Here is an 11541-nt window from a genome sequence, read left to right on the forward strand (position 1 = left end):
TGCAATATTAATGTAAAACATTATTATGTTGACTTAAGTTTGTAGATAAGAACTAATGGTAAAGGTGATGTAAAATGATCTTGTAAGTCTTTAAAAACCCTTTTGGTTTTGTGATTTTTTTGCTCCACTACACGCACTTAACAAGACTTTTCAAATTTCCTTTGCAGCTTGCAAGTCAGTTTTAGTCTAAAGTTTAAGCTAGCTTATTAAACATTGACCCCTTGTGATGTGAGCCGATTTTTTTCAATGCTTAGAACATGGTTATCAACATTCCCCTAAATGAAGCCCTAGTCCATCAGTGCTTTCAGCACTTTGATTTGTTCACAAAATGATACGTATCTAAACAAATGCTAACACCTAATATGCAAATTCAATATATTAACCAAGTCATGCATTCAATATCTTAAAAAAATCAAATAATAGACCTCGGAGCAGGAAGTAGAATAGTTGCCGGAATTTACAATAACCGATTAGAAACATACGCGGATCGAGTTGGTAATGAGGGTTTCTGCTCTATGAGATCGTTGAGGTTATTGGTATAACTTTTTTTTACCGACATATTTATTCTAAACTATTTTGAAAGATGTGTGAAAACTGATTTGCGTTAACCATCTTGAAGTCCACATGAAGACCATATGAAGCTTTTTGCTAAATGTCTCATGCCAAATATGTCTTCTTCAGTTGTCAATATTCGCCATACACTAAAGTAGAAGTTATTACAACATTTGAACTCTTTCTTGTTCTATTTTTAAGGAAACAAGTTGCTCTATAATGAATATTACGATTCTTTTGAATCGCATACATGAAGAAGCGTAGACCCGTGATACTAAATTGGATGAATATTTACAAACTGTGTTTCTCTCGTTTAGTGTCTGTAAGCATGGTCTTATTTAAAGTTTTGGCTACTAAGCTTGACCCTTAATTCATATTCATTAAATTTAAAGGAATCGGGTTTGTGTTTCTTTCAACGATAGAATATGGAAACATAGCTACATTCTGGTACAATAGCCAGCAAGTTCAAGTACAAGTAGCATTTACATTTGAATAACTGTCAATAAATAAACGACGTGCGTTCATTTACATTTGCAACACTATAACATTTCTATACAAATATCCAAAGTCTTTGTCTGAGTCTAAATGCACTCATTTTCAGCAGCTACAATCTACAAAACTGGGTATAATATATTGATTATTATCAAAGTCGCACTAACAATATATTCCTTCTTTCGTTCGCAGACATATACCAGGAGGTCAAACGATTTCTCAATAAATTGGGCATTATGCAAAAGCCAGAACTGTCCACAGAGATTATTACTAACCTGGGTCACATAGACACTCTTTGCTATAAATCTTGACGATTCGCTCTCTTGCTTAAATATATAGCAACATGCAAGACAGGCCCAGTAAGAGGTATCCTATTAAATGCCTCACAAGACGCTTTATGAAAACAGAATTACAATTTAATTTACGCATTTTGGCTTCAAAGCTGAATTCTGATTGGATTAAAGCTTACATATAACCGTCCTTTTTTGTAATGAAGGATCTTGGTACACACATATGCCTGCTTAGAATTTGCACTTATAAGCGTCCGTTACAAAAAAAACTGCTGAACGGAACGTATACATTTGCCGTAAGAAACGCCCTACTGTAGGCCTTTGGAAACGGGCAGCAGTTGAAATTGCATCAATATAATCCATGTAAAATGAATCAATTACTTCTAGATATTTCATCAAATTCTTTTATTCGACTCTTATTTTAGCAAGGAAATGTTAAAATAATGTTAGTTTAAAATGACTAGTGACTGTTTCGAGGTGCCTTATTGGTTTTTGAAAATAATTAAGCCATAGTCCCACCCCTCCTCTAAACTCCTTTAACCGAAAACAGCAAAGTAGGATTTTAATCCTCATGTTACTCTTCTCCCGTATGCTTTCAGATTAATTGGTGTTGTTTAAATAAGGTTATTGTTTATGTATGAAGCAAATTAGGTAGTACTTATCATTGTTGATCAATTGCTCAACCTCTTTTGTGCTCTTGAATTATTTATCTTTAGGATATTTACCAACATATTATGACGGAATCTGACTGTCAAAAATAGCATTTAAAACATGCAGGTATGTGGTAAAATGAAATCAATTAAGTATACGATATAAGGGCCTGGAGGCCGTTCATAAAAAAACTAGGATCGATTTCATATAAATTAGAGGATTTTAATAGTGATTGTGTTTCTCTTTTTCGAAGTGCCAATATAAAGATAAGGAACCACGTGAGAGGCGGAAACCTATACCACTGGACTAATTTTTATCTCTACTTATTTTTCTTGTTTTAGTGCAGCTTGTGGTTTCTAAACCATGGCAAGCAAGGCTCAAAGAAATACGCTTTTGGTGGCAGCGTTTGACTTCGGAACCACTTACAGCGGTTATGCTTTCTCCTTCCGAGACGACCCCAACAAGATTCAGGCAAATCAGAGCTGGAAAGCGAGAGGCGGGACTTCAAGATTAATGTCACTGAAGACGTCTACATCCGTCCTCCTCAATCCAAAGGGAAAATTTAACAAGTTTTGTTTCGATGCCGAGGACACGTATGCAAGCCTAGCTGAAGAGGAGAAACACCACGGTTGGAGGCTTTTTCGGAGGTTTAAGATGGTTCTGCATAGCAATAAGGCATGTCGTCAATAGAGAACTTAATCTATTATAAACATAATACACCAAATCAATACTTTAAGCTTAATTTGTCCACGAACACTTATAGACAGTAAAACATTTTGATAATAATCATAATACTTCTTTCTGAATACTGTTTCATCTGTTTACAGCTTAATTAATGCAATGAAAACCACAATGACAAGCTTAGTAGCATTAACAGCAAGCGACGATTATTTAGATGTGCAGCTTTAAGTGCGTAATAAACAAACATATTACGGACATACAAATAGCGGTATACCGCCTTAGTAACTGGGGTTTCACTAGGGGGACTTATATGCGAGTACACAACCATATCCTAACATTATTGAATAAAGCAAAAACAATCAAATAAGTCTTTTTGAACCAGCATCAATTTTAAGGTAATTAAGCACAAAATAAAACGATATAAACTTATATATGAGTGTCATCTTCAGCACTTGACGAAAGACGTTACGGTAGAGGACTTTTGTGGAGAAAAGATGACGGCCTTCCCGTTGTTCGTCATGTCGATTGAATACCTGAGAGAACATCTGCTAAAGGCAGTTACCAAGCAAAAGATAGGAATCAAAGAGACGGACATATTCTACGTGTTAACCATTCCTGCTATCTGGGATGACAATGCCAAGCGATTTATGAGAGATGCAGCAGTTGCGGTATGGCGTTCATATTGTAAATTCGTTGAGTTATGTCCTTACTGTATTTATGTCGGCACCTACCGTCTTTGTGATTTAGTGCAGAGCGGGTGCACACCGTCTTAATCATATCCATGTTGGAATTATAGACACATTAGGGGTGTCATGAAATCTAGACTAAGTTCAAACTGGAAACCCTAAATTAAGTTTACTTATATAGCAAACATCTTGAATACTGGCATTGAAAACAGTAAAACCATACTATACCATACTACCTATCCATTAACCATGTGTATGCACTATTGCAAAGGCTCACATCGACCCTGACCGCCTTAAACTGGCCTTGGAGCCTGAGTGTGCCTCCATCTGGTGTGAAACTTTGGGTGTGGCCGTCAAGGGTACTGTAGCCATTGCGGGATCACAGTACATGGTCGTCGATCTTGGAGGTTAGAACTATATTTTGCTGCGTATAATCGCTACCGTTTTATTGAAGTAAATTTTGTTTAAAGTACTATATTTTCTTGTGTTAACACATATTAACTGGCTGCAATAAATAGAGGAAGACTCTATATGAATATATAATATTAACGATTCACAACAGCCGGTGAACATTTTCATGTAAATAGGAGAATTGTTACGATGGTGTTAGTGGTTCATAAAGAAACATATGAATATGTTGTGTTGTGCAACAAGAATTAGCATGGTCACATATTCAACGGCCAAATAGTTATAAAAGAAAAATAGAAAAAAAATGTTATCCATAGCCGACATTTAAAACAATGGATGCAGTTTTGGTAATTAGTTATATTGGCCTGAACGATATCATTGCCATAAAGGTTACTGGAAAAGTAAAGTGGATTGAAAGAGATGTACGACGTAAATGTAATCCGTTTGTTTTCAAAATAAATATGTAATGTGTTTGAAGTAATAATGCAATTATGTTTAAAACATTTGAAAGGTCGCATTTTTGAGACAAAACCTCAAATACAAGACGCTTATATATAATGTCCATGGTTTTAGTGCAACACAGTCTAGTCTAACGCATTGTTACCCTTTAGAATATTTTCCTTTTATCCACTCATTTCAGGAGGAACAGCAGATATATCCATACACGAAAGAAAACCAGACGGAACTTTGAAAGAAATACACAAAGCCAGCGGTGGGCCTTGGGGAGGCATATTTGTGGATGAAAATTATATGAAAATGTTATATCGGCTGTATGGGGAAGAAGCTCTCATTGAACTGCGAAAGACAGATATGGACGATTATTTTGATATCACTCGTGAATTTGAGCACAAGAAACGATCCTTCGATACCGAAAACACTAATCATGTTGTTGTTCGTCCGTCTGTTTTATTGCGTGAACTTGCTGATAAACATACCAAACAATCTCTTGAGGAGAGAATTGCGGCTTTGGACATTCAGGATAATTTTATAAAGCTAATGAGTAAGGACAAACTGAAAATTGATGGCACAGTTATCGAATCATTGTTCGAAGGTCCAATCGATCTGCTGATCGAGCATATAAAGTCACTCTTAGCTGAAGCAAGAATGAAATGCGTGAGAACCATAATTCTGGTAGGCGGTTTCGGTGAAAGCCCTTATGTTCAGGAGAGAATAAAGAAAGAAATAGCTGGGGTGAGACTGATTGTCCCTCCAGACGCGGGCCTCGCCGTGTTGAAAGGCGCTGTAAGGTTTGGACACAACCCCGCCATTGTCTCCTCCAGGAAAATGAAGTACACGTATGGGACAGATGCATTTATGGACTTTGATGAGAAGAAACATCCTGACGAGAAGAAGGTTTGGATAAATGGAGAGTGGTTATTGAATTATTGTTTCGATGTTTACGTGAGGGTGAACGAGGAGGTAAGAGTGGACCAAATGGTGACCAGAAAGCGTATCCCTACTGACACAATATCCTTAATATCCGTATACAGGACGACACAGGAGAACCCCGAGTACATTACGGATCCCGACTGTGAACTGCTCGGGACGATAAGCATTGAAAACAGCTTCGATATTCCATTTCAACAGCAGGTTATAGAAACTACATTCATGTTCGGAGATACAGAACTTCTTGTCAAAATGATGAACGTGGCCACTGGACAAATAGCCTACATGATCCTTGAGTGCTTCAAATAATATGTTTTCTCGCAAACTCGCAAACTAGTGATTTGTGCTACACAATATGTAAGCACTTTAGAAGTTTCACAAAACTTTTCTATAGAATATTTCAAAAGTGTTTGCTTGACATGCTTTTATATTTTTTTGTACATTTAAATTTATATAGTTTTGTAAATGTCTTAAATGTCTAACACACATACCATGGATAATATTTTGTCTGCATATGCAATAATTAACAAAGTATGTAGTGCATAGTTATAATACCTGTTTACCCGGACTGCAAATTTAAAACAAAATATCAATGAATTGCGATACTAAAATACTGCAAAAATCCGATTAGCTCCATCAATCTAAGATCCAATTAATCCAGAATTATGCGTAGTATTTGGAAGGCATCACACAGGACATGATCGTAAAGAAATCCCACTATTTTATGAATTGAGTTTCTGAAATAGTTTTCAAATGGATAATGGTATTTAATCTGGACACACATTTTCGAAGAGTTCATATATTTTAAATATGTCCAAAGTGTATTACATAGTGTAGTTATTATAATAATTGTTTATATATTTGGAAAATCAGATAAAACATATATATGTATATCTTTATGTTTGAATATTTTCCGAAATAAAATTGCAAACGGAAAACCTATATGAGGCTAAAACATATGAAATATTCGTTAAGGGAACCAATACGATGTGCAATTGTATTGATGTATGTTTATTATATTTCCGTGGGTAAAGATAAAATACTCGCAGGAGCATTCCAACTTAACAAGCCGATTGCGTAGCTTAAACCTTTAGAGGTCGGTATGGTCTTCTTTGCATGTGTTTTGAGGTAACGAATGTGCACATGTAAAAGTGGTGCTGCTGAGTGCAGGCAAAATGTTCAAAGTCGATATGAAGATATATTTATGGACTCAGTTTAACTCGTAACTACATGGAACTCTTAAGACGTAGCCCTGTAGACTTTTCAAAAATGACGAACCCGATTGAAATGTGTAACAAGTTTACCATCTTTACTTATTTTTATTCATTACTGATTTGCAGGAATAGTATAACAAGCGGATCATCCTAACATATATTTTATCCATTATATGCTACCTGCATTGTGTGCAAATTCGGGAAAAACATATATTTGGGTGTTAATCATTTATCGGGTGTTTCTACAGTCGGTATTTGTTTGGATGTTGGCAATTTGCTGCAGATTCAAATAGAGATTAATAATAGTAAAACTAAATGCATGTTTGAAAAGTAGCGACATGTTCTATTTAGATGAGACTTGGTTTTAATAAATTCTGCCATGTAACCATAGCATCACATTTTGACAATTGTATCTGGAAAATTTAATTGAGATATTTTAATTCTGAAAAAGCAAGGACGACCTAAACTCGGCCATTGACTAAATCTGAGTAAATGGAAGGTAAGTTAAAGTTAAATCCAATTAGTTCAATAAAAACAATTAAATTGTAATCGCAGTTTACGGCTGTATGTTAGTTGTCTAGCAAAGGAATTTTCTGTGTACAGTAATTATATATTAAATCGTGTGTAAAACTGTTTATGAAACATATTCACACACACGTATTTTACCTTCAAAAATTACCTTCAAAATATAGCTAGTATTGATAAATTCAATAAGACGGGCGAAACAGATAAGAAAATGGCGTGATATGTTATCGAGCCATTTCAACCTTTCTTATCGTATTCGTTTGCATTCTCCCTTGTATAACAGAAACTAAACGTTTATCAAATAAATTACCATCAGGCTTATTTTGATGACAAGTTTTTGAACTCTTAGAGATAATGATCATATCTGTAATTCCAAAAATATTGATTGCTAGTCTAATAAGAAAAAGTACATATATAAGAGTTTATTTTTTTAATTTTCATATTGTATTCAACCTCCATTTGATTTTTTGGAGCTACTTATATACATATAGGATATATTGTATGAAAAAAGTGTTCATAGATTACTCTGATGTTCGAACATGGTATCATTTATACATATATATATATATATATATATATATATATATATATATATATATATATATATAATGATATATACCTATATATATATAGTTTACATGACTGAAGAACAATAGGAGATATTCACTTTACCTGGCTGGGATATAAACATTTGTAATGATGACAAAACATTTGATAGAAAAGCGAAGGAGCAACTAACATTTAAGCAATGAGGTTCATAATGATTTTTTTAAAACGACAAATATGAAAACAATGTTACATATTTAAACCTGGGAAAGATTCACCAGACTTATTAATTACGTAACGCTTCAAAACGAAAAAGTGTTGATATCATAGAAAACAATTAGACTAAAATGTAGCATATGAAGCTGATGATATCGATCAATCATTTTGAGATATGCAGGTGGAATAAAAACTTATCAAGGTTTGTTCACTTTTATTCCTACAGTATTTGATAGTGAGGCATGTCGTCTGCTACAAGCAAGCTGCTAGGGATGTAAACACCAGCATGTGGTAATGTTTACAACAGAGAGTTCATAACCCCCAAAACACCAATTAACCACTCCTCCTGCAAATTCAAATTTTCAATCTGACAGTTGGATTTTTTTCTCATATCAGACGGAACATTAAAAGAAATCCACAAAGCCAGCGGTGGTCCATGGGGAGGTATCTATGTTGATGAAAAATATATGAAGATGTTGTGCCAGTTGTACGGGGAAAAGGCTCTGAATGACCTGCGAACGACAGGGATGAGTGATTATTTTGATATCGCTCGTGATTTTGAGCACAAGAAACGATCCTTTGATACCGAGAACACAAATCATGTTGTTATTCGTTTGACTGTTTCATTGCGTGAGATTGCTGATAAACATTTCAAACAATCTTTAGAGGAGAGAATTGCGGCTTTGGACATTCAGGAAAATTCAATAATTCCGAAAGGTAGTGACAAGCTGAAAGTCGTCGGAAATGTTATCCAATCATGGTTCAAAGGTCCAATCGATCTGCTGATTCAGCATATCAAATCACTCTTAGCAGAAGCAAAGATGGGACGCGTGAAAACAATTATTCTGGTAGGCGGTTTCGGTGAAAGCCCTTACGTTCAGGAGAGAATGAGGAATGAAATAGCTGGCGTAAGACTGATCGTGCCTCCAGACGCAGATATGGTCGTGTTGAAAGGCGCTGTGAGGTTTGGACACAACCCCGCAACTGTCTCCTCCAGGGTCATGAAATACACGTATGGGACATCAATGTACAGGAGTTTTGATGAAAAGAAGCACCCAGATGATAAAAAGGTTTTGAACAATGGAGAGTGGTTGGTGCCTTATTGTTTCAAAGTGTACGTGCGAGTGAACGAGGATGTGGGAGTGGACCACCAGGTGACAAACGCGGGTACCCCTGTCAGTAAAATATCCCTCACACCCGTTTACAGGACGGCACAGGTGAACCCTGATTTTACAACAGACCCTAGATGTGAACTGCTCGGGACTATTAAGCTTGAAAACAGCTCCGATATTCCGTTTGAAGAACAGGAATTAGAAGACACGTTTTTATTCGGAGATACTGAGTTGCTGGTAAAGTCAAAGAACACGGTCACAGGGAAAGAGGCATTCATGACATTTGAGTGTTTCAAATAAATAGTTTGCCGGACGATGAGTGTGTAAATGCTCATCAGCACTAACATGCGTATGCAACAAAACATATAAGGGTTTTCAACATTTCAAAACATTACTTTAGAATATTTCAAAAGATTTTGCTTGAACATAATGTTTTTTTCTGTACTACGTTTGCATATAAAAAAAATCTTTGTAAATATCTTAAATGTGTAACACATATACCTTGGATGAAACCGTGTCTGTATATCAACAATTAACACATTGTGTATTTAATAGTTATAGTTTCTGTTTACCTGGGTGCAAAACATTTTTTTTTTCAATTAATTGCGACACCAAAATTCTTAAACTGCGAAAGATGCATGTATATCCGAATAGCTATATCAATCTAAAATCCAATTATTCCAGTCGTAGCCGCAAAAGCACAACTAAATTCAACACTTCGGCAAAGAGTGACAGCATTTTAATAGTGTCGTATTTCGATAATGCTGTGGTAAGTGGTTGTCAAGGCGATTATCATGAAAGGACTTCAGTTTTTTTGCGTATAAATGTAATGTATTTGAAGTTTTTTTTACAGAACATGATCGTATAATTGTATTTTTTTAGATATATATTTGCATGTTTCAAAATGTTAAAGATAAAGGTTTTCAATGAACAGTATGTGCACATATAAGGAAAATGCTTCAGAAATTGTTTTTCGCTACCCGGGTCACGTAATCATCTAATCACTACATTTAAAATAAACTTCTGCAAGCAATCTTCGGAATTTAAGGACACGATAGCCATCTTCCAAACAGTCCACTTTAGCCCGCGAAGAAATTATACGATTATTTTGAATTTGTTCCTATTAATCCGTTTTCCTTGTTTTTCTATCACCCCTGACTTCCGGTTTTATTATTGTTGTACGATAAGTTTGCTTCAGGCGATCAGATTGTCTTCCAATAAATTTAAAGGTGTTCTTTCCTTTAAAGCCTTTGCAACAACATGCTCTGTATGAATTCAACAGAAACACCAGTCTCACAGCCGGAAAAAAAAATCCCAACACTTGCAATGATAAAGATGGCAGATTGTCATTATTTAAGTCATTATTTCCAGGTTGTAGCGATATCATGTTGAAACTGTTAAAGCGCAATGTAACATCTTCACTGAGCCTGTGAAGGACCCCAGATCAAGGCGGTGGGATAGGAGATAGTATCGGTGTGTCTCACTCTGTGAAACCGCAGACCACAAGCCTATGCTTCATTATGTGACAGTCACGTATGCTGGTGTTGCCATTCATTATTTCTCTGCAAAAATATAAAAACTGATTTTAAACGTTTATTTCAACTTAGCTACAACTATACATCAATTATAAATTTATTAATAAATGCACAATGCCATATACACATTTACTTGTGGCATCTGCCTAATAAGAAATGTTTTGAAAATATTTATTGTTATTCATTTTTTAGCGCAAGCTGGGGTATGTGCCTGTAAAGTTAAGTGGTCTTCCCATTTTCCTAATAATTAACTTGACTTTCCACGAGTTTACTCGAATCAGACTGGCGACCGATCTCTTTCATTACATATTCCCTATTTGTTTCTACAATTTTGATATCAAACATTAAAATATTAATGTGATACATTTTTAATTTCAGAAAAAATAATTGTTCGTTACAAAACATGACAAAGTCTCTTTAAGAGCATTTTGGCAATTGCAATGGAAATTGAGATGACACTCATTTCTGTGAACATGCATGAAAAACCAAGCATAAACAACAAAATGTATAAATTTTACAATGTTACTTAATATATACATGTAATAATGAACCAAACGCCTGTATATCCACATAATACATGCATGTTTCTACAATTATATACATTATTATTTAAACAACGTATTGGTGGACAGTTTGTTTATGAATAAAACAGTTTGCACTTATTACCTGTGAACATATTTTGCGTTGAATCGCTGTAAAGAATAAGTCAATCCCGCGGTGCATATCAAGCCACTTTCCTTTGGCTCATGAATATTTCATATACGGCTTTGGTGGTATGTGTTATTCCAGTACCATGCTAAAGTCACTTAAAGTGATGCCAATGACTTATCTGTGTTAAACATTTTGAGTCCAAATATTACAGATGTTGACACTGGTACGCGAAACGTACAAACAAGAAACATGGAACAACAGCACAAAACTCCACAAACAACACAGTGCATATAAACTACATAAAAACCTAGGTATGTTTATCAAGGATTGTTAGGTACCGCATTGAAACGGTCAGTAAAATGTAAACTTACTGTGGGTTTAAACCAGTTTACGTCAACAAATCTCACTCTTTTTCCAACAATCCTGAATACAGAAAAGAAGTAAAAGGTAAATATCGTCAAAGTATGCATTAACTTGAGGAAACTTAATAATAAAACCAAAAATAATAAACTAATCGGTAAACCCCAAATAATAATGCAATTTGTTTTCAAAGATACGATGCAGTTATTGTTTGAAACTATGAGCATCACACACAG

General features: G+C 35.1%; 2 protein-coding genes across 2 annotated transcripts; both read left to right on the top strand.

The window, feature by feature from the left end:
* Window positions 1-2348: 2348 nt before the first annotated feature.
* On the top strand, window positions 2349-5455 carry LOC128245762 (heat shock 70 kDa protein 12A-like). The gene is made up of 4 exons (XM_052963991.1): window positions 2349-2660; window positions 3116-3334; window positions 3624-3759; window positions 4401-5455. The coding sequence occupies exons 1-4, from the start codon at window positions 2349-2351 to the stop codon at window positions 5453-5455; spliced, it is 1722 nt and encodes a 573-aa protein (XP_052819951.1).
* Window positions 5456-6852: 1397 nt separating this feature from the next.
* On the top strand, window positions 6853-9059 carry LOC128245764 (heat shock 70 kDa protein 12A-like). The gene is made up of 2 exons (XM_052963992.1): window positions 6853-6859; window positions 8044-9059. Exons 1-2 carry the CDS (start codon window positions 6853-6855, stop codon window positions 9057-9059), a joined length of 1023 nt encoding a protein of 340 aa, XP_052819952.1.
* The last annotated feature ends 2482 nt before the right edge of the window (window positions 9060-11541 follow it).

Source organism: Mya arenaria, chromosome 9, assembly GCF_026914265.1.
Source record: "Mya arenaria isolate MELC-2E11 chromosome 9, ASM2691426v1".
Classification (NCBI taxonomy): domain Eukaryota; kingdom Metazoa; phylum Mollusca; class Bivalvia; order Myida; family Myidae; genus Mya; species Mya arenaria.

Excerpts from the sequence above, each read along its gene's own strand:
- LOC128245762 (XM_052963991.1), top strand. The coding sequence starts at position 2,349 with ATGGCAAGCAAGGCTCAAAGAAATACGCTTTTGGTGGCAGCGTTTGAC. Across the intron at positions 3,335-3,623 it reads TGAGAGATGCAGCAGTTGCG|GCTCACATCGACCCTGACCG; the intron begins GTATGGCGTTCA and ends ACTATTGCAAAG. Across the intron at positions 3,760-4,400 it reads CATGGTCGTCGATCTTGGAG|GAGGAACAGCAGATATATCC; the intron begins GTTAGAACTATA and ends CACTCATTTCAG.